At 36.5% G+C, this 27170-nt stretch overlaps 5 protein-coding genes and 2 pseudogenes across 6 annotated transcripts; all 7 read right to left on the bottom strand.

Annotated features, from left to right (window-relative positions):
* Positions 110-592, bottom strand: LOC104715803 (putative F-box protein At1g70970). The gene has a single exon (XM_010433177.1). The coding sequence runs from the start codon at positions 590-592 to the stop codon at positions 110-112; it is 483 nt and encodes a 160-aa protein (XP_010431479.1).
* LOC104715802 lies at positions 2255-3404 on the bottom strand (annotated as a pseudogene).
* On the bottom strand, positions 4095-5350 carry LOC104715801 (annotated as a pseudogene).
* LOC104715800 (putative F-box protein At1g70960) lies at positions 6899-7993 on the bottom strand. The gene has a single exon (XM_010433174.1). The coding sequence runs from the start codon at positions 7991-7993 to the stop codon at positions 6899-6901; it is 1095 nt and encodes a 364-aa protein (XP_010431476.1).
* LOC104712661 (putative F-box protein At1g70970) lies at positions 9477-11010 on the bottom strand. Its single transcript, XM_010429607.2, has one exon. It carries the CDS (start codon positions 10961-10963, stop codon positions 9743-9745), a length of 1221 nt encoding a protein of 406 aa, XP_010427909.1. The 5' UTR covers positions 10964-11010; the 3' UTR covers positions 9477-9742.
* Positions 11935-14920, bottom strand: LOC104712660 (protein WVD2-like 7). The gene is made up of 8 exons (XM_010429606.2): positions 14736-14920; positions 13573-14190; positions 13245-13462; positions 13060-13149; positions 12892-12988; positions 12737-12808; positions 12532-12639; positions 11935-12332 (listed from the first exon to the last, which is right to left on the bottom strand). Exons 1-8 carry the CDS (start codon positions 14778-14780, stop codon positions 12099-12101), a joined length of 1482 nt encoding a protein of 493 aa, XP_010427908.1. The 5' UTR covers positions 14781-14920; the 3' UTR covers positions 11935-12098.
* On the bottom strand, positions 15995-19786 carry LOC104712659 (O-acyltransferase WSD1-like). Of its 2 annotated transcripts, none has more exons than XM_010429602.2 (7): positions 19586-19786; positions 18213-18785; positions 18049-18115; positions 17900-17976; positions 17586-17795; positions 17339-17476; positions 15995-16377 (listed from the first exon to the last, which is right to left on the bottom strand). In XM_010429602.2, exons 1-7 carry the CDS (start codon positions 19772-19774, stop codon positions 16210-16212), a joined length of 1422 nt encoding a protein of 473 aa, XP_010427904.1. In that variant the 5' UTR covers positions 19775-19786; the 3' UTR covers positions 15995-16209. The 2 variants fall into 2 exon arrangements, with proteins under 2 accessions (XP_010427904.1, XP_010427905.1); XM_010429603.2 differs by having other exon boundaries at positions 16235-16377; positions 17350-17476.

The raw sequence follows: 27170 nt of genomic DNA, 5'->3' as shown, positions 1-27170 counted from the left end.
AGTTTGGTTTCCACGTCTACGTATACAAACTTACTTGCCAATTCTTCTTTTTTTTTTTTTTCCATAAATGCATGAAAAATTTCACACCCAAAAGTTGAATAACTCTGTTTTATGAATGGATCTCCGGTAAAGTATGAAACATTCTCGTACCCGGATTGCAAATCGCAAGCTTAGTTTGTAACCTAAGACAGATCAAACCTCGGATGGGCTGAGAAACATCATATTTTGCATGTAGAGAAATACGCAACTGTTGTTGTCCAGAAGACAACAATGGTTCCTCGTCTTGGTAAACAGAGTAAAACAACACCTCAGTGTAAGATGGTTCGGTTGTTAAGGTTTGCTCTTTATAAACAGTGTCAAACCACAACATCGTAGGTTCGGGTGGCTGTGATGTAGATCGTTGGACCATGAACATCACTCGAGGTCTTGTCATCGATCGACTCAAGTAATCAACATTGAATTTTGTAGAGCGGATCATGGATGCCCATTTCTTCGAGACGAGGAGGAACTTCACCAAGGACTTCAGCGGCAACCGTGACAGAATATTCATTTGATGATCTTCAGTAAGTGACTCGAAATTTGATTTCTCCATTCTTGTTTTTTTGTTTCTTTGTATTAATGATATTTTGTGTTTTGAGATATAGAGAGACTAAACACACATATGTGGTATTTATAACAGAGTAGTCTCATAGTTTGTTACCAACGTTGTAACTTATGAGTGTGGATGATGATTACTTGTTGAGTCGTAAAAGCGCGTACATCTTTGTTTTAAATATCATGAAATGCTATACATCTCAAAAAAACGAAAGTAGAATGTTTAGCTCCACACGTTAGAAACTAACTAAAATTATTGGCCAATTAGCTTAGAGATTACTAGATACTATGCATGAAAAGTGACAAATTTGCTTTCATCTTACACGTTTTAGTAGTAATTTAGTTCTTATTCCAATACAATTATCACACGCCAAAATATTGATAACATGTTAACATTTTTTTAAATGTTTTCACTTTAATTCTGTTTTGTCTATTGAGAAGGATGATTACTAGACTAACATAGAGATTTGGTGTAAGCCGCACCAAGCGTGACTTGCAAGGTTTGTTTCATCGTAATAATCTAGTCGTCAATGCACAAAATAAATTCTGATATAAATTTAATTTCTTAAGGTTGTTCAAAAAGAAAAGAATTTAACTTCTTGAAATTTTTCACTATTCACTTAGTTCTTTGTACACAATTTTTGAAAGAAATGTTTTTACGTGTACGCATAAAAAAGTTACTTGACAATTCTTTTAAATTTTTTTATTTTTTATTTAATGGGTTACTCGTTGAGGATTGTTTGGTTTATGTGTTAGGATTTAAAACTGAAAAAAAAAATGACGTAATGTTATTTATTCTTAAGTATAATATTATATAGAGAATATTTGTTATATAAAAAAAAGGTTTCTATTATTATTGGTAAAAGAAGTTCACAGAGAGTTACAAAGCTCAGACAAACAGTAAACGAACAATGAACAAAAAGCAGAAGCAGAAGATAAAGATTGATCGCAACAAAAAGCAATGTAACAATTGCAAATCCAAATCTTTGGTTACACTTTGTTTTATGTTATACCACCAACCATTTTAGGTTCTCCAAACTCCAAAGCCTTGTCTAAGAGAAACTCTTGTGACCGCCCGGTTTGTTATTGAGGCTGAGATCGTGAGTCATGATGGTCCTGATAGTGCGACTTTAGATGGTTGTTGGTTCGGTCTGAAAAAATCGTTATTTGAGAGTAAGAGGTTGGTGGCTGCTACTCTCTTGGCGTTTACAAGATAGAATTATAGCTAGAAATCTTGTGTTTTTTCTTTTAGCAACGTTTTGTTCTACGAATCAAATGTCACTTTCTGTAGTTGAAAAGAATATTACACTATTATATACTAAAGAACTTTTTCCCTTCTCTTTGCACTTATTAGGAAGCTTCAATTTTGTAATTATATGGCAAAAAAAATAAAGATTAACGGCAGTAAGAAAAAACGAACAATCGCAATAAGATATAGTCGAGTGACAACATTATTATTTTAGCATAAAATAAAGGTTAACGACAATAGAAAAAAAAATTAACAATCCCAATAAGACCACTAGTACATGAGTACATGAGAGCTAGACATCATTATTATTTAGCATAAATAAAGATTAACCGCAATAGAATGAAAATTAGAAATGAAGACAAACAACAATCCCAATGAGAGTTAAGAGAGTGAACAATCAACTCTTATTCTTCATATAAGCCAAGTACTATCAACATGATTCAAGAAGGTTCGAACATAATAGCATCCATCAACAACCATTCCTTCAATCTCAAATCTTCTGAGGTTTGTTGTGTCTGTATCATAATACACCACAAATATTTGTCCCTCTAACCAACAGTATGGTGCGAAAACAAGTTCTCTTGTTCCAATGGTACCATTGAAAAAAAACTTGTGATGTTCAACAGTTTCTAGCCATTGAGGAATCTTAACGATCTTTCTCCCCCAGTTCCCTGATATCTCGTTCCTAACCCACAATACAAAACTTCCAATGCCATCGTCGTCCCATATATCGACAATTTCACTTTTAAACACAGAGTCATCTACTAAGGCAATTTCCCCATTGTAATTCACCGATTTCCAACGATGATCATCAACTGTAGAGGTTTCGCCTCTGTCAGGTACTTCAATGACAGTGAAATCTTCAGAACTCACGTTGAAGCTCATTACCTGATATTTTCCACTATTGGGCTGAGCTCCATAGTACAAGAAACCTCCTTTGAATAGTCCTTGAGTAACTGGTGAATGATCATGCTTACATGTGATACGTCTCCAAGAAGAGTCTTCAACTGATCCCTCCGTCACCGTGTATACATGAAACTCCTTAGTTCGCCTACCATCTCCGAACTGTGTAATGCATAACACCTTGAATACATCCGTAGATTCATCGTATCCGAAAAAACATCTTATGGATGCTCCGTTAGGCCTTTGGATCTGAGGTAAACGCCGAAACTTTTTCGCTCCCAGGTTGCAAATGACAACATTAGTACCACCTCGAAGACAGATCAGCTCGGATGGGTTGAGAAACTTCATCAAGTGGTACTTCTGCTTCGTTGGTACGTATCTGTTGTTGACCAGAGGACAACAATGGTTCCTCATCTTGATAAACAGAGTGAAACAAGGCTTCGGCTTTGTTTTTCTGGATTCTTACACTCGAGACGAACAACACTCGAGACCTTGTCATCGACCGGTGCAAGTAAAGATCTCTGAATGCTTTTGTGCGGATTAAATATGCATATTTCTTCGAGACGCAGATGCATGTCACCAATGATTTCAGCGGCAATCGTGACATGATCTTCATTTGTACATCTTGAGGAAGTGCTTCGAAGTTTAAATTCTCCATTTTTTTTTGTTCTTCTCTAATGTATGTATTATGTGTTCTAGGAAAAAAACACAGATGTGATTTTTAAAGAAATTTCAGGCTTTGTTACCAACGTTATGACTTTAGAATTTAGTGTAACTTGTTGAGTCTTGTAACGCACATAAATCTTTAATCTAACTTTATTAAATTGCATGCTTGAATCTAATAACGAAAGGAGAAATCATATGTTCCATACGTTAAAAACTTACTATAACTCACATTTGATTATTTGTAATTGCATTCATGATCTTTAACAAAAAAAAAAAACTTCATATGCATGAGAATAAAGATGTCGGTTTCCAATTTAATTCTGTTAAATTCACATATAAAAACAAAAGAAGAAATTTCATGAATGCATGAGAAGTTTTACACCCAAAAGTTGAATAACTCTGTTTTATGAAGAGGCTCATATAGCTTGAGTAACAGAGTATATAAGAAACGTTATTAATTAAAGATACATCTGGAACTGTGAACGAACATTATTATTTAGCATAAATAAAGTTAACACGACAATATAAATGAAAAGGAACAATCCCAATAAGACTAGTACTACTACAAGAGAGACAACATTATTTTCTAGCATAAGTAAAGATTAACGACAATAGCTAGGACTTGAGATACAGAACAACCAACGAGTTTCTGATAATCTTTTGTGGACCAAATCTTTGTTCTTCACATAAGGAAAAGACTATCAACATGATCCAAGAACGTTCGAACAATATTATAGTCGCCAACCACTCTTCCATTTCCAATATTAAACATTCTGATAATTTTTTTGAATGTGTCGTAATACAACACAAAGAGATCACGGCCGTAACTGTCAACGTAATGTGCGAAGACAAGTTCTCCTGTTCCAATGGTACCTTTGAAATAAAGCTCCATTTTTCCAACGTTTTGTTCCCAACGATGAATCTCGATGCGCTCTTCCCGCCATTTCCGTGCGGTTTCATCCAAAACAAATATATGAAAAACTTTAGTCCCATTAGGTTCATTCACAACTCCATTGTCAAATTCAGAGTCATCCACTAAGGCAATGTTCCCATTATGAATCACAAATTTCCAACGGCTATGAGCAGATCCATTAGGAAATTCAATGACGGTACTAAACTCTTCAGACCCAACATTGAAGCTCATGACGACCAGAGATTTTTCAATACTGAACCTGGCTCCATAGTACAAAACCCCTTCTTTGCATAGTCCTTTAATATCTGGTGAATGATCATACTTACATGTGATCCGTCTCCAAGGTTCTTCACTTGATCCCACCGTCAAGACATGATATTCCTTAGTTTCTTGACCTGACATCATCAAGCTTGTCCTACATAACGCCTTGAATACATTCGTAGCTTCATCGTATCCGAGAAAACTTGTTATCCAAGCATTTTCATGTGCTTGGATCTCTGGTAACTTCTGTAACTTTTTCGCACCCGGTTTGAAAATTGCAAACTTAGTTCGAAACTGAAGACAGATCAAACCTCGGATGGGCTGAGAAATATGAGAAGCCATTGCATCAAGAGGACAACACCGGATCACATGTAAGTATGATCATTCACCAGATATTAAAGGACCAGACGACAACAATGGTTTCTCCTCTTGATAAACAGAGTGAAACAACACCTCAGTGTCAGGTGAAAAGAGTATAAGTCTTCCCTCTTGATAAACAGAGTGAAACCACGACATCTCAAGTTCGGGTGGATGTGATATATATCGTTCGATCATGAACACCAGTCGAGGCCTTGTCATCGATCGGCTCAAGTAGATATTTCGAAATTGTTCCCCAAGGATAATAGATGCCCATTTCTTCGAGACGATGAGGAACTTCACCAAGGATTTCAGAGGCAACCATGACAGAATCTGCATTTGTAGATCTTCATGAAGTGATTCGAAATCGAAACTTGAACTGTCCATTCTTGTTTTGTTGTCTAATGATATTATGTTATGTGTTTTGAGATATAAAGACTTAAACACGCTGCAGATGTGATATTTATAAGAGAATCTCATAATTTGTTACTGAAAACGTTGTTACTTGTGACTGGGTGGTCACTTGTTGGGTCGTATAACGCGAATAACATCTTAACTTAATATTTCATCCTTAATTTACATCTAAACCCAAAAAAAGGAGATATGTTTATTACACACGCTAAAAGCTTACTAAAATTAGCATAGAGTTGATTGGATATCAAGCATTAGATTGTGACATATTTTCTTTCATAGTTTCATCGTACACGTTTTTAATAGTTTAATTATTCCAATACAATTGAATCATACGTCAAAATATCTCAGAGTTTGTTACTGAAACGTTGTGACGTGTGACTGGGTGGTCACTTGTTGGGTCGTATAACATCTTTACTTTATATTTCATCCTTACATTTAAACCCAAAAGGAGAAATGTTTAATTAACACGCTAAAAGCTTACTAAAATTAGCATAGAGTTTATTGGATAACACTATAACAGAATGTGAAATATTCACTTTTTCATCGTACACACACGTTTTTGACAGTTTAATTATTCGAATACAAATATACAATTGAATCACACGTCAAAATATCAATAACACCTTCACCTTTTCATCAAACAAAAAAAAAAGTTTTTCAGTACACAATTTCAAGATAAAAAAAGAAGTCACACGTCAATACTTACTAATTTATATGACCAAGTAAGAGAGATATTTGGTGGCAAACGTGACTTGGAAGGTTTTCTTTCATGGTACACACTACACATCTAGTCGTCAATGCACAAAATCAATTCAATTCAAATATACATTAGTAAGACGTTTTCACTTATAAAAACTTTCAGTTTTCACTCTAAGATTTTGTAACCATTTCTTTCAAATTTCTTGATTTATTTTTTTGCCCGGTTACTCGTTGAGGATTGTTTGGCATATGTTAGGATTTAAAAATGATGTAATGTTACTATTATAAAGTATATTATTCGGACTCAAGAGTGTTATTTATTGGTTATAGTAACGTCACATAATTACAAAGTTCAGCCAAACAGTAAAAGAACAATACACAAAAGCAGAGAATAAAGATTGATCGCTTAAGTGTATCATAAACAGTCTTTAGTGCAACTGTGCAAGCAAATTTGGATAAGTTCCTCCTAATGTTAAATGATTAAGTTTTACAACTCTTTGGTTGAGTGAAGCTAAACCAAAAAGTTGAATAACTCTGTTTCATCAAAAGGCTCCCACGGCGTAAGGAACAGAGTATAGAAACGTTATTAATTAACTTTTACATCTGAATTGGTCCAACATTATTATTTTGCATACATAAAGTATAAAGATGAACATTATTGTTTAGCATAGACAAAGATTAAGGACAATAGAAATGAAAACTAACAATCCCAATAAGACTAGAACTACTTGGGGAGACAACATTATTGTTTAGCATAAAGATTAACCACAATATAACGTACTCGAGACACTGAACCAGCCAACCAACCAGTTCATGTTACCAAGTGGACCAACTCTTATTCTTCACAAAAGCAGAGGACTATCTATATGATCCAAGAAGGTTCGAATAGAATGAAATTGATTTCCAACAACTCCTTTAATCTCATACTTCATAACATCTCTCGTGGCTGTATCGAAATACAACACAAAGAGTGATCCCTTACGCGCGTAGGCTGGCACGAAAACAAGTTTTCGTGTTCCAACGGTACCTATAAAATAAAACACCATGTCTTCAACAGTTTGTTTCCACTGAGGAATCATAAACGAGACCATACCCCATTCTCCTGAAACTTCATTTCTAACCATCATTTGAATCGATCCATTGGCAGGGGGATCCTTCACCAAAGCAATTTCTCCTTTGAAAATCACCAATTTCTCCACTAGTGTGTCGACTCCCTCAGGTAATTCAATGACAGTAAACACTTCAGAACTCAAGTTGAAGCTCATTAGCAGAGATTTGTCGGTATGGGACCGAGCTCCGTAGTACAAAACTCCGTCTTTATATAGCCCTTCCGTAACTGGAGAATGATCATGATCACATATGATCCTTCTCCAAGATTGTTTACTCGATCCTATCGTCAAAATCTGATGTACCTTAGCTCCTTGTGATTTATCAAACGCTAAAACCTTGAACACATTTGTAACTTCATCGTATCCGAAAAAAGTTGTTATGGCCGCTTGTTTACGTGCTTCGATCTTTGGTAAATAAGTCAGAGTCTTTCCCGTACCGGGATTGTAAATGACAACCTTACTTTTCTTGCGAAGACAGATCAACCCTCGGACGGGTTGAGCAATCCTATCATATCCTGGTTCAGGAGAGATACACATCTCTTGCTGATCACTACCAGAAGACATCAACAATGACTCCTCCTCTTGAGAAACAGAGTGAAACAGAACATCAGCTACGGTTGGGCTGAACTTAAGTCGATGGACCATGAACATCACTCGAGGCCTTTTCATCGACTGGCTCAAGTAAAGCTGTCTGAATTCTTTCGTACGGATTAAAGATGACCACTTCTTTGAGACGCTGAATATCATTAAAAATTTGAGAGGCAATTGTGACAGAATCTCAGTTTGGATCTCTACAGGAAGTGCTTCGAAACCACTTGTGTTCTCCATTCTCGATTTTTTTTTTCTAATGATATTATGTGTTTTATTTTAGACAAATTGTGGTTATGATCAAAGAAGACATAAGTGGTATATATTTATAGCAATCTGAGTCTGTTACCAATGTGTATGACTTTAGTTTAACTTGTTGAGATTGTAAAACGCGTACATCTTTAACTTTATTTCATGATCCAAAAACAAAAAGAGAAATTTTAGTTCCACAATGAAGATACTAAAATTGTTGGCTAATCAGCATATTAGTGGATACCAAGCATGAAATTTACAGACTTTCTTTCATCCTTCACAGTTAAGTCACACGTCAAAATATAAGTTAATGCTTTAATTTTTAATTGCAGAATAAAACATATTTTTATGACTAAATTAGCAATGACTTGAGTTGAAAGGTTTTGTTTTAATCTTACACATCTACTCATCTTACACGTTTTCCGTTTTCAGTATAATTCTTTGTACACAATTAAAAGTATACACTATTCATAGTTGTTTTTATTATTGGTTAAAGTATTAGCAGAGTCACACATTTCAATTTTAACAGAACGCTAAACAAAAGCAGAGGATGATATGATTTGATTAGCAGCGATAGAAAGCGATGCAGCCAACAGCAGAATTCAAATGGACTCATGTCTGTTTAGTTTTCGCTTCTTCGAACACCAATATTTTGTTTCATTTCGACCGCCATGAGATTACCCTTTTGCAAATCCGAATCTTTAGTCGCACGTTGTTGTTTATTACTGACTATTACCTTTACCATTTTAGCTTCTTCAAAACCGTGTTTGTTAGAAACTCTTGTGACCGCCCTGTTTGTCATCGAGGCTGAGGTCGCGGGTCGTGATCTTAATGGTGCTACTTTAGATGGCTCTCTCTGAAAAATATTTAGAGAAAGCAAGTTTAGGGTATTAAGTTGATGGCTGCTACATTATGAAGAAGTCGCCCTCCACTACATTTCGAATTAGAAACATTCATTTAGGACATGTGTTGTATGATCAACTAGCAGAAGATGACAATATATATCTTTTGTTACTGACTATTCTGACTTAGTGAAGATTAGCAATACATTAATTACGGTTGAAGAAATTCGCAAGGAGTAAAAAGTTATTTCTTTTTTTTCTATCTCGCTTTAACTCGTAATTGCCGCCAGCTCTTTTGGCAAATGAACGTGAAGTGACACATCTGTTTCCATCTATCTTACACGTTTTAGTAGCTTGGTTCTTTGAATACAATTAACAAGTTCATTTAAAAAAAAAAGGTTTTCACTTAAAAAGAGTTTATTAGTAGCTTGGCTTTCACGTATACGTATACAAACTTACTTGCCAATTCTTTTAAATTTCTTTATTTTTTATTTTTTTCATAAATGCATGAGAAATTCACACCCAAAAGTTGAATAACTCTGTTTTATGGAGGGGCTCTCAAGCTTCAAGTCATATATGAACTGTGGACAAACATTATTCTTTAGAACAAATAAAGATTAACACGACAATAGAATTATCATTTAGAAACATAGTTATAAAATATCTGAATTGAGCGAACATTATTATTTTAGCATAAGCAAAGGTCAACACGACAATAAGTATGAAAACGAACAATCCCAATAAGACCTATAACTAGAGGCACACCATTATTATTTATTTATTTAGCATATGTAAAAAAATTAACGACAATAGGACTTTGAGAGAGTGAACAACCAACGAGTCTCTGATCATAATCAGCGGACCAATTCTTGTTGTTCACATAAGGTAAAGGCTATCAACGTGACAAGAAGGTTTGAACAGAGTCATCATTGCCAACCACTCCTTGAATCTCAAACCTTCTGAAACATTTGGTCTCTGTATTGTAATACAATACACAGTAGTCAGGGCCGCCAAGTTCGGTAGAGTTTTGTGCAAAAACAAGTTCGTTTTCTCCAATGGTACCTTGGAACTGAAATTCCTTCTCTCCAACAGCTTCTTCCCAATGAAGAATCTCTATGGGGATTGTCTCCCATTGTTGTGTACTTTCATCCAAAACAATTATATGAAAAACTTTAGTCCCATTCGATTCATCATTCACAGCTTCATTGTCCAAGTCCGGTTCATCATTCCCAATAAAATCAGGAATGATGTAAAAGTCACAGTCATTCACTAAGGCAATTTTCTCTTTGTAAAACACTAATCTCCAAAGTGTGTATATGGAATCATATTCAGGATATCTAATGACGGCAAAATCTTTAGACCTCACATTGAAGCTCATGAGCACAAATTTGTCACCATTGGACTGAGCTTCATCGGTTTGAGCTCCATAGTACAAAACCCCTCCTTTACATATTCCTTCACCAAGTTTCACTTTATCATGTTCATACAGACATGCGATCGATCTCCAAGATTCTTCTTGACCGGACTCCACCGTCAAGACTAGATATTCCCTAGTTGTGGGTAATGACTTAGACTTCGTGATGCATAACACCTTGAATACATTCGTAGCTTCATCATATCCGAGAAAACTTGTTATGTAAGAATCTTCAGGCGCTTGGATCTCCGGTAAAATATGAAACATTCTCGTAACCGGATTGCAAATCGCAAGCTTAGTTTGTAACCTAAGACAGATCAAACCTCGGATGGGCTGAGAAATACGCAATTGTTGTTGTCCAGACGACAACAATGGTTCCTTGTCTTGATAGACAGAGTGAAACAACACCTCATCGTAAGGTGGTTCGGTTAAAACTGTTTGCTCTTTATAAACAGTGTCAAACCACAACATCTCAAGTTCGGGTGGCTGTGAAGCCTGTGATGTATATCGTTGGACCATGAACATCACTCGAGGCCTTGTCATCGATCGGGGCAAGTAATCAACATTGAATTTTGTAGAGCGGATCATGGATGCCCATTTCTTCGAGACGAGGAGGAACTTCACCAAGGACTTCAAAGGCAACCGTGACAGAATATTCATTTGATGATCTTCAGGAAGTGACTCGAAATTTGATTTCTCCATTTTTGTTTTCTCTTTCTTTGTATGTGTAATGATATTTTGTGTTTTGAGATATAGAGAAACTAAACACACATCTGGTATTTATAAGAGAGTAGTTTCATAGTTTGTTACCAACGGTGTAACTTGTGAGTGTGGGTGATGATTACTTGTTGAGTCGTAAAAGCGCGTACATCTTTATTTTACATATTATTAAATGCTTTACATCTCAAAAATAAACGAAAGTAGAATGTTTAGCTCTACACGTTAACAACTTACTAAAATTATTGGCCAATTAGCATAGAGATTACTAGATACCATACATGAACAGTGCAAATTTGCTTTCATCTTACACGTTTTAGTAGTAATTTGGTTCTAATTCCAATATATATATCACACGCCAAAATATTGATAACAAGTTAACATTTTTCTAAAGGTTTTCACTTTAATTCTGTTTTGTCTATTGAGAAGGATGACTTGCAAGGTCTTCTTTCATCCTACTAATCTAGTCGTCAATGCACGAAATAAATTCTGATATAAATTCTGATGTTATGTGTTTTAGACAAATTGTGTTTATGATCAAAGAAGACATAAGTGGTATATATTTATAGAAATCTGAGTTTTGTTACCAACGCTTGTGACTTTAGTTTACTTGTTGAGGTTGTAAAACGCGTACAACTTTTAACTTTATTTCGTGCTTACATGATCCAGAAACAAAAAGAGAAATTTTGGTTCCACAATTAAGTTTCTAAAATTGTTGGCTAATCAGCATATAGATTAGTGGATACCAAGCATGAAATTTACATTCTTACATCCTACACAATTTAAATCACACCTCATAATATAAGATAATACCTTAATCTTAATTATTTTTAATTGCATGAATGAAACTTATTTTTATGACTAAATTAGCATGACTTGAGTTGAAAGGTTCTGTTTTAATCTTACTCATCTTACACGTTTTCCGTTTTCACTATAATTCTTTGTACACAATTAAAAGTATTTCATAGTTGTTTTTATTATTGGTTAAAGTATTAGCTAGCAGAGTCACACATTTCAATTTTAACAGAACGCTAAACAAAAGCAGAGGACGATATGATGGATTTGGTAGCGATAGAAAGCGATGCAGCCAACAGCAGAATTCAAATGGACACATGTCTGTTTAGTTTCCGCTTCTTCGAACACTAATCTTTTGTTTCATTTCAACCGCCATGAGATTACCCTTCTGCAAATCCGAATCTTTAGCCGCACGTTGTTGTCTATTACTGACCATTACCTTTACCATTTTAGCTTCTTCACAACCGTGTTTGTTAGAAACTCTTGTGACCGCCCTGTTTGTCATCGAGGCTGAGGTCGCGGGTCGGGATCTTAATGGTGCTACTTTAGATGGCTCTCTCTGAAAATATTTAGAGAAAGCAAGTTTAAAGTATTAAGTTGATGGCTGCTACTTTCTTGGTCTTTGGAATATATAACTACAGTACTTGTGACAAGTATTGAAATCGAGGTTCTATCTAAACTACAAGTAGAGTAGTCTATGGACACTTGAGAGATTCCTTATTTTTGTTCAGACAAAGCTTGCAATTGTAGAAACATACCTTGTTATGAGACCCCGGTCTAGTACTTGTGTTGTAGAATGAAGGCATTGGTGTTGCCTTGAAGTTGAGGCTTTTCCTGAATTGTTTCATCTCAGCTTCCGCCTTTTGCTGCATCCGAAATGTTGATCCAATCAAGTTAGCTATTTTTGAATTGTAAAAGACATGACATGTGTAAATTTTCAAAGAGACATGGATATGATTATACCTGTGTTTTGGCCTGAACTTGGTTTGTTTCTGTTTTCTTAGCATGTATTTTCTCCTCCACTTTCATATAGAACTAATATTGAGGTATAAAAATTTCATCAGATCCTCAAAAACAACAAGGGAGTAAACTACAATTATTGTGAAGAGAAAGAAGACCTCTTTTCTCTTCTCAGCTCGTTCGCTACATTTGAAACGGAAACTAGTAGAACCTGTACTCATCTGCAGCTTTGAAGAATTGGTACTAGTCTTTAACCTGCAAGTGAAACCATTAGATTGTTGAAAGTGATGACCTCCAAAAAACTATAGTGGTCTTAGTATTTGAACCTGTTTGTAGCGATAGGAGTTCGAGTCTCGGTTTTTTTCGATGTTTTAGGCTGAGACTCAATGGTTTTCCTCGTTCTTGATTCCTTTTGGCTATCACAAAAAGAATACTTAGGTCTTAACTCTTAAGCAAAGAGAAAGATGAAACAGAGTTGTAAAAGTTATCTATGGAAAGAAAAGTAGAGTACCTCTTGGCATCTACATTGGTTTTAGAATTAGAACTTAACGAAGAACCCTTCGTCTTCATGGAATTAGCTTTTGGCGTTACATCATGTCTCTTTGTAAAAGCTTTAGTCACACGCACATCATGAGGACTAATAGGTTTAACTTTCACGCTTTCCCGCGACTTCAATCTAGATGCAGAGGAGGAAGAGGAGGACGAGGGTGTTTCTGTAGCATCAGATGGCTATGAATAGACCAATAAACACATTGAGTTTAGATTTCTGAATTTGTCACAATGCAAAAAACAACAAGGTACACAATGCAAAAAAAAAAAAACAAGGTACATACTCTTACCTTTTTTGGAACATGTTCATCAAGTCTTGATCCCATCTCTTCAACTGAAGCAGAATCTTGAATCTCAATCTCTTTTGGCATCTCAAGAATTCCAAGATCCTTACACTCAACCGGAACAGCAAGAGTCCTGTTGTCAGCACCGCCTTCTTCTTCATCAAGCTCAACCACTTCATCCGAATTCACCAAAATCTCATCATAGCTCACACAATGTACACTTTCCTCATCATACTCCACACATTGACTCTTTCCTTGACCACATTTCTCTTGTTCATGGCTGTAGTTACAAACACTGTTTGACTGACTTGTGTTCTCCGAGAAACTCCCATCAGATCGGTAATCCTCGAAACTTTCAGTAGCGTAGACAGCTTCATCATCCGGTTCACCACCTGTTTGATGAACTCCCCAAGTTTGAGATTCAAGAGAAGCCGGAAACCTGATTCCTTTCTTCTTGAAATGAGCCTCAAAATGTGCTTTCATCTCAGTAACAGAGCCAGGTTTAGAGCACTTGTCAACTTCTTCAAGATACCTATTGTGTGAAAAAGATGACCTCTTCTCCCATGATAAACCTTCTTTCTCGAATCTTCCAAACGATATCGATCCAGAGTGGATAGAACTTCCCTGCAATTTAGATTCATAAAACCAATAAGATCAATCCTAAAACATACTACATACATACAATGCCGTGACCTAGGTTCATTTGAGCTATGTACAATAAAAATAAAATATAATGAAAATCATAATATCCTTTTTTTACCTAAAAAATCGATTACTAACTCACATAATCTAGTTTTCTAACCAAACCATTCTCTCGTGTGACAACAAAAAATTCAAAATCGTGCCTTTCTCTAACAAAGAGCAAAAACACCAAATATTACACTATACATAAACCAAACTGTGAAAAAAAAAAAATGTGGTCCTCTTATATTTCCCATTTTATTGTAGCCTAAAGCAATTAACTTTTCTTCCAAGACATGAAGCACTCTACTTATGCGGTTTATTTTAGCAACAACCGTACAATCTAAGGCCATTCTTGATTTGATTCTTAAAAGGGAAGAAACACAAGTAACTGAGGTTCGGCAAGAACAAATTAGTAAACAGAACAAACAGAGTAGTAGAAGAAACAAGTAAGGAGTAGTGGGGCATTACAGTAGAGAAGAAGTTACCTGAAAACTAAGGCTAAACGGTTCATGATGAATCTCGCCAGCCATAATTGATCTTTCAAGATTTGAGAGAAGTGTAAAAGGTTTGGAAAAAAAATGAGAAATAATAGAGAAAAGAGAAGAGAATCGAATCTATAGATTGATGAGAAGAGTGGGAGACGAAAGGGTGTGAAAGTATCATGTCATGTGCTTTTTTTTCTTGTCTTCTTCTTGTCAGAGGGGATGCTCACGTTCTCCGTTATCAAAATCCCGTTTATTAAGGGTTATCAACGGTCCAGATTCATCCGATTTATAAAGTTTAGACGGCGGTTTACTGTTTTGACGGCAGATGTGGATCGTAAAAGACTCGAACGTGGCAAGGCTACGCCACGTCATTAACTTCATAATGGACTCAGGCCCATTCAGACACTTTTCTCGAGCCCATAAAAAGAAAGGGTCTTAGGAGGAGGAGTTACCCTAGTTCAATTTCTTTTTTAGTCTATTATTGTGTTCTGAAAAGAACATGGGCTTATAGACCAACAGAAAGTTACTGTTCCAATATCGATATGGTGTTAATCCCCCAGTATCTGCTGCTGGGATTGGCCGACGTTCACACTGTAGTGGGAATGCAAGAGTTATTCTACAGCCAAGTCCCCACTGAGCTGAGAAGCATCGGTCTTGCGCTTAACTTAAGTGCGTTGGGGGTGGGAAGTTCATTGAGCAGCTTACTCATCTCTCTGGTCGACTTAGCCACTGGAGGAGACGCTGGAGACAGCTGGTTCAACAGTAATATGAACAGAGCCCATCTCGATTAAAAATCTTGTCTTTTAAATATATACACAGACCAATTATTGTGATGTAAAAAAAAAAATCGAAAATGTATACACCAAAACCTTTTTAATTAATTTTATAAGCTGTTGACAAAAAAAAAAAAGACAGCAAAAGTATGGATCAACAAGCGGTGCCAAGTCTCTGGCCGAGATAAACAAAATGCTATGTTAGACTTAGAGACATGAGCGTCAATATATTTAACCAAGACGAGTATGTGTTGAGCTTTGCGTCAATATACTTTTGCTGTCTGAAATCCTAACTTTTTGTTGTTGTTGTTGTCTTTGTTTCTGACGTACTCTTCACGGTAGCAGGGTTTTGTGTGTTTATTGTTGAATTTCAAATGTAATATATTTTGTAATTAGGTCATGCCTTCACTTTTGGGTTTAGAGAGGTTCTTATGCCGTCATGTATTAAAATTTCATATTAAAAATAGCAGATCCATGGTACATTAATTCAACACACGTTGTACAAACATTTATGGATGAATTATTGTAGAAGTGCGTTAAATCAATAATAGTCTAGTGTTTATAAAGATGATAAACTCATGATAAGGATGATAACGTAAATAGACAATCTAATAAAAATAGTGACACGCTCAAATATTAAATAATGTTGTAAATAGGTTTCCTCTTTCCTGGATAGATGATATGCACGCCGAGCATTTCGTTTAAACCTCTGAAGCATGAAAAATCTTTTGTGGAGCAGCAGACTTCATCTTGTGGAGAGCTTCGATGATGAGATCGCATAGGTGATGAGGGTCTGGAATCACGTCTACATCAACTCCGATGTTGATTATAAGTTTGTCCACATAGCTTTGAATACAGATAACGAGTCCCTTGTTAAAAAAAAAAAGAAAAAAGAAAAAAAAAACACCGGAGTTAAGTTTCATCAACTACTGATCCCAACTAGTGGATGGACAGTGGAGGAACTCGTACACTTACTTTGTTACACAAAAAGTATTATTTTAAATTGTTTTACAAAAGTTAAGAAAACTCGTACGTACACTAACTTTATTACACAAAAAGTATTGTTTTACAAAAATTTTATAAATATATATATATATATATATAGTATTTTTTATTATTTTCTATTTCTATACATGGGGAGATTTCAAAAATGCTTTCACTTTTTATATTAGTTTTCAAAAATATATTTAAAAAAAAACTTCTATAAAATATTTCAAAAACTTGAAATATATTCAAATAAATGTGTAACCTTATCAAAAGATACAGAAACTATACGTGTAAAATACATTTAGAAATTTATAAACTTAATTGAAAATTCAAGTGTTCGAACGATAATCTGTGTGCAACTAAAGGAATATATAATACTTCATCTATTCCTAATTAATATATTTTGTAGACTTTTCACAAATACTAAGAAAACATATTAAAACTTGATTATGAATGTTTTTTTTTTGTAATTTACAGTTTTTAGAACTCAAAACCAATAATAATCAATTGTTTTATTGAAGTCTACAATTTATCAATAATAACTAATTAATATTGCATAGAAAACTTCAAAAATTATTTTTGAACAAAAAAAAACTAATTTCTTTTTTTCTTAAAAAAAAAACTAATTTCTAAAAAATAGATTAATAAAGAACCTAGTGTTCAATCATACGCTCTTTAAGATGATTCTCGATCGAACAAAATTCCCCATTCCTTTTGAATCACGGTTATCAAATCCATTTATAATATGGGATAATCTAGCATTTGTAGCCTAATTGTTGCGCAAGAGATTAAAGTAATGCAATTTTTTATGATGGTTTCAAGAATGTGTGCGTAAGAGGGTACCTGTGGAATACCTATGGTATTTGCAGCTATGTAAGATATTTGATGGCCGAAAAAGCTAATTTCTTCGGCTGGACCAACCACATTAGAGAATGTCATTTTTGTGCTTCCAAATAATTTCCTTACTAAAGTTCTGAGTCCCTATTTTCCACCCCCACACATCCATATATATATGTTGATCAGATGCACAAATACCGTTATTATATTTGGAACTGCATGTTAATGTAATTTTTGGTTTAACATATCATACCTTAAATCCAAAAACCTTCAATGTTAATTTGAGCAACCCATTAGAAAATAGAGGTTCAAGGGAATGTTTCTTACGATCCATAATAGTTTTGGATTGTCGAACATATTCAAATACATCATCGTATGATTTCGTCTCCAAAGGAAATAGAACATACCCTATGGAGTTCCCCCATCTACACTTTGAACCTTTTGCCATCATATTTGCCAAATCCTGCATATAAACTTAATTATGTTTTAGATTCTTACTATTTTAGACAAGACAACAACAAAAAAAAAAGAAGAAGCAAAGATCGTTTGGCGTATGTTATCCAGCACCTCAATGTTTTTATTTGGCCTTAGATTGAAAAATACAACACCACGAATTTTTCTTGACTTTGAAATGGTTTCATGATCTGTTTACAAATTCGAGGAAAAATGTAAGAATATGTTACAAACATTATTTTATGATAGAGTAAATGATTTACCAAATCTTTGATTCAAATATTGAGAAAGACCAGCTTGTACCATCCCAAGAAGAACATCATTTACAGTCTATCAGAAAAGAGAAAAAGGATGTCAAACAATAAAAAAGAAAAAGACAAAAAAAATCATCTTTCAACAGAAAAGGAAATAAAATAAGGAAACGTACCATATTCATGGCGTTCTTCACTGTTTTGACATCATTCAAACTAATGATTTGATGAATAAATTTATTAGTGCTAAGTGTAGCCCCAGGCATAGCTATTATATGAGCTGAGATGTCCCTCACACCAAAAATAAAAACCATGGACTTGATAACTTCAACACAAGTGTGGAACATAATTATTACTATGAACCATAACCAAGCAAACAAAGAAAAGCAAACGTTCTTCGCTTTCCTTTTCTTCGGAGCCACAAAAGTAGGCAATGCCTCTGGATCACATGTCTTCCGAGTACAAGCGAGTAAAAGAGACATAAGAGACATACCATCGCCCAAAGAATGATGGAACCTAGCAACAATCACATACTCGGCATGTGATGTTTTAAGTTTCAATAAATGAAACTCCCATAAAGGTCTGGACATATCCATGGGAGAAAAAGCCACCCTTGATATATAATCCTCTAGAAATTCATCAGGATTCTTATTGATGAGATCAATATCGGGAACAATTACATGTTCTTCTACTTTTACTTTCGTTGGAGTCCACTTAGCTTTTCCTTTATGCTCACCATGACCAGTCACCTACATGTATCAGATGATGTTATGAATCTTACATGAGCCGTGCGGCCCATGCCTAGGCATTTAAAAGCTGAAAGCAGTATATGATTAGAAGAAATATATATATTATTTTATGAAATTGTAATCACAAAGAAATAATAAGTTGATAAATCTTGTCGTATAAATTTAAAATTTTCAAGTCCATGAGAATTATTCAAATATAAGTGATAGTGGTCATATAAATATTGAAATCTTTACAATTCTAAAATATAAATTTATCAAATGAATATGTGATCGTCATTTTAGAATATATAAAAGGATGAAATCAAGTCATCAACTATTAAAAAAAAATTCCTCTTAATGTCAGTATATTGCACCTCACAACTTAACCGTAGACGTTATATGAGATAAGAAACTCAGGTTCATAGGTTCTGTGGATTATTTTAGGTTTCGGTATGGATCCCCTCCGTCTTAAAAGAGAGAAGAAACTTAAATTTAGATCTATGAATAAACTAAATGATTATGATATCAAGCAACCCCAAATCATCCTAACTTTTTTTAATATAATATTTCTTTCATATTCAACTCTATAAATTGTAATATAGAATTATAATGGGAGTGGACCTTGAATGATTAATTTAACAAAAAGGAGGCCGTAGGCGATGATGCCTATTTCCCTAACGTATATACATCTAAATGAGAGGAACTCTAAAGTAATATACTTATGGATTAATACACTCATTTAAATATTGATCTTGAGTAGGAAGTCATGAAACTTAACATATAAACAATAAAAATGTATGCATGTACGTGTAATTACCGACCAGTATGCTAGAGAAGCGTGGATGGTTGATCAGTGTGTTCTTTAAGCCTTCAACAATTGTTGATGGATTGCCTTCGGTTTTGAATCCAAAGGTTACAATGTTGAAGACATCGAGACCTGGCAAGCTAAACAATTGTGCAAATGGACTTACTGCCTCCTCTCCTTCCGTCACTTGCCTTTCTATTGCCATATCTTTTATTGTAGTTTCCGATTTTATGGTTATATTTATATACTACAAAGTACATATGCAAATGGTGTACTTATTATATATATATATAGCTATTAATATCTGTGTATACATTGATGTAGTTAAATGAGGTTGTTGAGAAGCTTTCGGTCAAAAAGTATGGATAAAGAAATAAATCTTATTTTTCTAATTAAGTTTTCAAATGTAGATATTTTTTTCTTTAATTATTTATTAAAAATAAAACTATAAAAAGAATTTTTTTTTTTTTTAGTTTACATGCCTAATCTCTGTTACTTAAATTTCAAAATATATGAATTTGATGTATATATTATTTTCTTTATATAAGAAGTTGAACTAGAAATATTTACAAGATTATTCATAGGACTTGCATATATGCATTTTCTATCTCGTGTAAGTATGCATTTTCTATATGTTTCTTGTACCAATAATAACTTAAGAGAGATCGTTATAAAAAAAACAAAAAACAAAAAAGTCAAAAAGGATAAGACAGAAGTTAATATTCCACGTCTGAAAGAAAAGGACACGGTTAAGTACCGTTACTGTGTGTGTGTCGAGAATCCACGCATTTCGAAATTGAAGCAGCGTTTCAGTTTAGTGTGTTCGAGAACACGCATTTCTGTATACGTCAGTGTTTGGTAGTTTGCAGTTGGTAGGTGAAAGACGCAAAGAGTGATCGTGGTACTCATTTTGACGACACAATAAAATTGTTAATTTTCTGTGGTGCCAAGGCATATCATATTTACACAGTTAAAACCTTCCAAATCATGACGTTCCTAATCCTCCATATATGGCACATTCTGTGATGTAGAAAATATCATATCAATCCCTTTTTTTATATAATGTAGTATTTAAAAACCCTTATGAAAAGTACTATAGCTACTAAAATTAATTCATTAAACAAATCAAAAAGACAAAGAGAATATAGCTTTAAAGGTTAACAACTCAAACCAGTATTGGAGACAGAGAAGAAAATGACGACTTGTGGAGAAGAAAATATATATATGCCTTTTAAACTATGTCTGATAATGAAAACAAATTTACTCGTACACAAAAGATTACAAAATATGATACACTTTAAGTAAAACAACATTTACTGGAAACAGTTACATATATATATATATATATATATATATAGAAAGCTCATCATCATCGGAGATGGAATAAACCGATAAGAGTTTTGTTTTCTTCGGCAGTGGATTTCATCATGTTAAGAGCTTCGACTATGAGATCACAAAGGTGATGATGAGGGTCTGGAATCACGTCGAGATCAACTCCAAGATTGATAATAGCTTTGTTTACATAGCTTTTTATGTGGATAATGAGTGCCTTGTCCAACAAACAAGATACTAACTGTTAGTTTCGTATGTATATAAGGTTTTTTATTCATTTCAACGTCACAGTGAGGACTAAGAAGTTATTGGGCAACATAAGATACTTGATGGTCGAAACGGCTTATTTCTTCGGATGCGCGACCGGCAACATTTGACAATGTGACTGTTGAACGACCAAAACTTCTCATCGCAAGAATTCTGAATGCCTGCTTAATTTCCAGCCACACACAAGGCCAAATAAAAATCCATTAAAATCATCATTTATATTCTATGTATATAAACATCTACAATTATAAAAATAAGATTGATCTACTATATATTACACCTTGAGTCCAAAAACTTCCACGGTCAATTTGAGCAACACACATAGGAAAATAGATTAATCATCGGTAAGTAATTAATCATACATCATGGCTATCACCGACTCCTTCGCTGCAGATGAGCTTGGAAAAATACCACTTAGGGTTATCTCAGAAACCGAGAAAGTTACGCTGGTGGATGAAAGTCCACGAGGCTCATCATTATCGGTAAGTAAGATCTATTGAGTTCCTTACTCAAAGTGTCACACTCTTACACCATATAATAGATCACTTTGACACGTCTCCAGCAAATATATTCTGCTAAATTCTCTTTGTTTTTTGTTTATTATAATCTTTTGTAGGTGTGGAAATGGCGGAGCGCTTACTTCGGATATTGTCAAACCTAATAATGAACTTGACGGGACCACTGTGGGAATCCTTGTACGTGGGTTTGTTTAGTCACGTGCTTATCCGCCGGAGGAAACTGCTCACCGACACCATGGAAATGTGGCAAGGGACTAACCTCTTATCCTCTTTCTATTTAAAGTCCCATGTCCGAATGCTAGAAGACGAATACTTAGCCAGCCCCTATGGCAAGTGGATGGTCAAACGATGTTCGTTGCAAAGTGGTCACCTGACGTTGTTCCTAAGAAGCCGGAGCTATCAATGGTGCCTGTCTGGCTCGATTTTCATGGAGTCCCACTTGAATTCTTCAATCGGGAAGGTTTGGAGCACATTGCTGGGCTTGTTGGGCACTCTGTGTGCCTTCACCCACATACAGAAAAGCTCCTAAACATAGAGGTTGCAAAGGTTTATACTGTCATTGATCCTCGCAAGCCTCTTCCAGATGCCGTGAATGCTCGTTTCGAATCAGGACAAGTCAAAAGAATTCGACTTACCAGCCCCTGGCTCCCCTCCCTCTGCACTCACTGCAAGAAGGTAGGTCACACGGTTTCAAAGTGCACCTCAGCTCCCCCCAAGTGCAATTCCTGTGGCTCGGTAAAGCACACCACAACTTCCTGTCCTCGTACAAAGAAGGAAAAGGCAGCAGGTAAAGCTCCCATTCCAAGTCAGCTCCCAATAGTTGTATTGAAGGAACCTGCACCTACAAATGTAGCTTCCAGCAAAGGTGATGCAAGCGGCTCCGCTCTACCTCATACCAAGTCAGCATCTCCAGGACCGTCACATGTTCCTTCAAAGCAGGCTACTGTTAAAAATTTTGGTCAGAAAAGTGATGAAGCTAAGCTGTGCATTGATCTGACCTCTAACCTTTTTTCCCATCTATCCTCCAAGGATGGTCCGACTGTTTCGCAGGACTCAGGATCTGAGCAAGAAAGCCTGTCTGGGGATGATGACAATCCGGAAGCCGAGTCTGACAGATTCTTACAAGTAATCTCGAAGCGGCTGCTGAAGAAGAAAGACACTAGAGCTCGGGGTAGAGGCCCCTTATCCCTCTAAACCAATATCCTTTTTATGGATATTTTTTGTCGTAATGTAAGAGGATTTAATGATCCCATAAAGCGTAGAAGCTTCCGGAAATGGCTAAATGTACATAAGCCTCTTTTTGGTGGAATACTTGAAACTCGGGTGAGTCCTTTGAAGGCTCAAAATTTTATCTCCAGTGTCGTCCCGGGCTGGTGTTTTTCGGATAATTATGCTTTCTCTGAGCTTGGTAAGATATGGGTAGTCTGGCACCCCTCAGTCCAAGTCACCATTTTGTCTAAATCGCTTCAAATGATCGTGTGCCTAGTCAAGTTACCGTTTGTCTCCACGGAACTGGTAGTCTCCATTGTCTATGCTTCTTCATCTTCATCTGCGGAAAGAAAGCCACTTTGGGACGAGCTCCAGAACCTCTCCATGTCTCCTGCAGTACTGAACAAGCCATGGACAGTCCTTGGGGACCTCAATCAAATCCCGTCTCCTCATGAGCACTCTAATCCCAACCAGGTTACGCTTACAGGGGGAATGAGGGACCTCAGGGATTGTTTGATCAAGTCATGTCTCTTTGACCTCCCTTACTGCGGTAACACGTTCACATGGACCAATAAGCATGAAGTTGGTCTGATTGCGGAGAAACTAGATAGGATTCTTGTAAATGAGGACTGGCTCTCCTCGTTTCCCAACTCTATTGGAGTCTTTGGAGAGCCAGGGTTTTCGGATCATAGCCCATGTTGTCTATTCCTGGATGCTGGGAAGCAAAAGGTAAAAACTCCGTTTAAGTTCCTTTCCCTTCTTAATCAGAATCCGGAGTTTGGCACTCTTATTAGGATGTGGTGGAATGCTCTCTCCTTTGATTGTTCGAAGATGTTGAAGTTGTCCAAGAAGCTGAAGGAACTTAAGTCTGTCATCCGAACCTTTGCCCGAGAGAACTACTCAGCCATAGAAAAACGAACAAGCGAAGCTTTTGAGGAAATGCTTGTTTGTCAACAGAGTTTGCTCAGCTCTCCTTCATCACAAGCACAGCATGATGAAAAGGTAGCTCACCAGAAATGGATTGCCCTGGCTAAAGCAGAAGAGTCCTACCTTAGGCAAAAATCAAGAATCTGCTGGCTGAAAGAAGGAGACTGTAATTCAAAATTCTTTCATCGGGTGATTCTCACGCGTCTCTCTCAAAACCAGATCATTTATCTGCTAGATGATGCTAATCAGATAGTAGACACGAAGCAGGGCATTCAGCAGCTTGCAGTGAATTACTTCACTGAGTTCCTTGGTACCTCATCCAGCGCTTCACCCCTCAGTGTTAGCGAACTGGCTGATCTCCTACCACAACGGTGCTCAACCTCTGCAATCCAGCTACTCTCAACGCTGTTCACACCTGAGGAAATTAGGCTTGCTGTGTTCTCTCTGCCTCGCAACAAGGCTCATGGGCCTGATGGGTACAGTGTTGAGTTCTTCACTGCGCACTGGAATACGGTAGGTCCTGACCTTGTAGCGGCTGTCCTTGAGTTCTTCGCCTCAGGGCAGCTACTCAAGCAATGGAATTCCACCTTGATATCCCTCATTCCAAAAACCCCCAATGCTTCTCGAATGAGCGAGTTTCGCCCAATTGCCTGTTGCAACACAATCTACAAAGTAGTTACTAAGCTCCTTGCAAATCGCCTCAAGGCAGTCCTGCCGGATCTCATCACCAACTCACAATCAGCCTTCATCCCAGGCCGTCTCTTGGTGGAGAACGTGTTACTTGCAACAGAGCTTGTACAAGGATATAATCAGAAAAGCATCTCCTCTCGTGGCCTACTAAAGGTTGACCTCCGGAAAGCCTTTGATTCAGTTCACTGGGAATTCCTCACCAACACAATGCACGCTATGGCCTTTCCCTTGCATTTTATCAAGCTCATCAGTCAATGTATTACAACTACGAGCTTCTCAATCTCAATCAACGGAGAATCCTGTGGGTATTTCAAGGGAGCCAAAGGTCTTAGGCAAGGAGACTCAATCGCGCCTTACCTTTTCACCATTGCAATGGAAGTGTTCTCCCAGCTCTTAATCAAAAATTATGAAGACTCCTCTATTGGCTTCCATCCGACAGCTTCCAACCCGCAAGTCACGCACCTTGCATTTGCAGATGACATAATGGTTTTCTTCGACGGCAAGAAGGAGTCATTGCACAACATCACCTCAGTTCTGCAGGAGTTCTCCGGCATGTCAGGCCTTTCTATGAATAAGGACAAGACTGAGCTCTATCTTGCAGGGGTGAACCAGTGTGAAACCCTAGAGATCTCTACTCTTGGTTTCAAGCTTGGTTCATTTCCATTTCGTTATTTGGGGCTTCCTCTTATGCACCGCAAGCTTCGGATTGCTGACTACAGGCCGCTGATTGACAAAGTGGCTTCCCGATTCACTAATTGGTCTGCTCGTGCTCTGACATATGCGGGTCGTATAGCCCTTATCTCCTCAGTCATCTACGGAACAGTTAACTTCTGGGCAACGGCTTTCATACTGCCTAAAGCTTGCATAAGACAAATTGAAAGTCTCTGTTCTAGGTTCTTGTGGACAGGTGACATTAACAAGAAGCCGGCTGCAAAAGTTGCTTGGAAATCACTCTGTCTCCCAAAAGCGGAAGGAGGTCTTGGCTTCAGGTGCTTTTCTACCTGGAATAAAACACTCTGTCTTAAGCTTATTTGGAGGCTGTTCACCGGGGACTCCCTGTGGGCTCAGTGGCTTAAAAATAATAAAATCAAAGAGGGTTCATTCTGGCTTTTGGATGAGAAAAAAAGCAAACTCGTGGACGTGGAAGGCTCTACTGCGGTTGCGCACTCAAGCCATCAGGTTTCTCCGGTGCATCGTGGGAAATGGCCAGCAGATAAGCTTCTGGTATGACTATTGGTCTCCATTTGGTCAGCTCATCCTCTTTACCGGACCATCTGGACCAGCTCAGACTGGTATCCCAATTAACGCTACTGTTTCGCAAGCCTGCTCTCCCTCAGGCTGGCTTCTGAGACCTTGTCGTTCACCGCAGGTGGAGCAGCTGCACATCTATCTCACCACAATACCCTCTCCAGCCAATAGCCCTGATACTGACTCATTTCTCTGGAACATTGATGGTGAGGAGAAAGACTCTTTCAGCGCGAAGCAAACCTGGGAGGCACTGAGACAAAGAGCTGTCCCGCCTCCTTGGGTGCAGCAGGTGTGGTTTAAAGGGGCAACCCCCAGACATGCGTTTATGTTCTGGCTCACGCATCTAGATCGGCTTCCTACTCGTTCTCGTTTGGCAAGCTGGGGAATGCAAATAGAAACTACATGCTGCGTTTGTGGACAAGGGCTTGAAACTCGTGACCACTTATTCCTTCGTTGTGAGCTCAGTGAGGAGATCTGGACACAAGTGACTAGAAGATTGGGCTACCGTCCCTTCGTATTTCACACCTGGGAGGCCTTATCAGCTTGGTTGGATTCCTCTGATGCCACCTCTACTAAAACCCTTAGGAGGCTTGCTGCACAGTCCGTCATCTACACTGTCTGGACAGAGAGAAACAATCGGCTACATAACAACCTCTTCACCCCGACGCAAGTGTTATTCAGAGCACTGGATAGAGGGATCAGAGATGCAATTCTTGCTAGGAGCCACAGGAAGCTTTTCAAGCATTTGTTGCGGGACTGGCTAAAGTTTGTGTAAAAGGCTTTCCTTTCACTAGTGAAGAAATTCATTGCGATAGCCCTTGTTTTTATTTTTTTGGCAAGGCTTATGGTATGTATAAACTTTTTGTAGCTTCTACAATACATTTTCTCTAATGAAAATTCACAAATTTTCAAAAAAAAAAAAATCGAATATGAAAATGGACATGTATACTCGAGCAGTGAAAAAAATTTGTGAGTTTAATGTCTCACATCGGTTAAAAATTTAAGACAATGGTTTAAACTTTAGAGTTATAACACAAATAAATCTAAATTTGGATGAGCATGAAACTTAATTTAACAAGCATCGAAATTTAAAAATATGTATTTAATTTAAATTTGGATCTTTAGTTGAATCTTTTCATTATATCATAATTCTGTATATTTACAACAGAAAAAAGTTTAAGATATCACAGAATGTGAGTTCGAGTAACATTGACCACATCAATTCGAGTTATTTAACATGATTTCGTTTGATCTTAAAAAATAGTCTTCAGACCTAAAAGGTTTTTGCAATTATTCCTGAATTATATTAAAAAAAATTCATCATTTGAATCGATATCAATATGAAATTAAATTATCATTCACCTCTTTCGTTGGTGACAGAGTACTCTTGTTTTTTTTTTTTTTTTTTTT

The sequence above is a fragment of the Camelina sativa genome, chromosome 9 (genome assembly GCF_000633955.1).
Source record: "Camelina sativa cultivar DH55 chromosome 9, Cs, whole genome shotgun sequence".
Lineage (NCBI taxonomy): Eukaryota > Viridiplantae > Streptophyta > Magnoliopsida > Brassicales > Brassicaceae > Camelina > Camelina sativa.
The sequence above is the reverse complement of the archived record's forward strand: the minus strand, read 5'-3'. Positions and strand labels throughout refer to the sequence as shown.

Excerpts from the sequence above, each read along its gene's own strand:
- LOC104715803 (XM_010433177.1), bottom strand. The coding sequence starts at position 592 with ATGGAGAAATCAAATTTCGAGTCACTTACTGAAGATCATCAAATGAAT.
- LOC104715800 (XM_010433174.1), bottom strand. The coding sequence starts at position 7,993 with ATGGAGAACACAAGTGGTTTCGAAGCACTTCCTGTAGAGATCCAAACT.
- LOC104712661 (XM_010429607.2), bottom strand. The coding sequence starts at position 10,963 with ATGGAGAAATCAAATTTCGAGTCACTTCCTGAAGATCATCAAATGAAT.
- LOC104712660 (XM_010429606.2), bottom strand. The coding sequence starts at position 14,780 with ATGGCTGGCGAGATTCATCATGAACCGTTTAGCCTTAGTTTTCAG. Across the intron at positions 14,191-14,735 it reads CGTTTAGCCTTAGTTTTCAG|GGAAGTTCTATCCACTCTGG; the intron begins GTAACTTCTTCT and ends TCTAAATTGCAG. Across the intron at positions 12,809-12,891 it reads GAGCTGAGAAGAGAAAAGAG|TTCTATATGAAAGTGGAGGA; the intron begins GTCTTCTTTCTC and ends CCTCAATATTAG.
- LOC104712659 (XM_010429602.2), bottom strand. The coding sequence starts at position 19,774 with ATGGCAATAGAAAGGCAAGTGACGGAAGGAGAGGAGGCAGTAAGTCCA. Across the intron at positions 18,116-18,212 it reads TGAAGAACGCCATGAATATG|ACTGTAAATGATGTTCTTCT; the intron begins GTACGTTTCCTT and ends CTTTTCTGATAG. Across the intron at positions 17,796-17,899 it reads GGCCAAATAAAAACATTGAG|GATTTGGCAAATATGATGGC; the intron begins GTGCTGGATAAC and ends GTTTATATGCAG.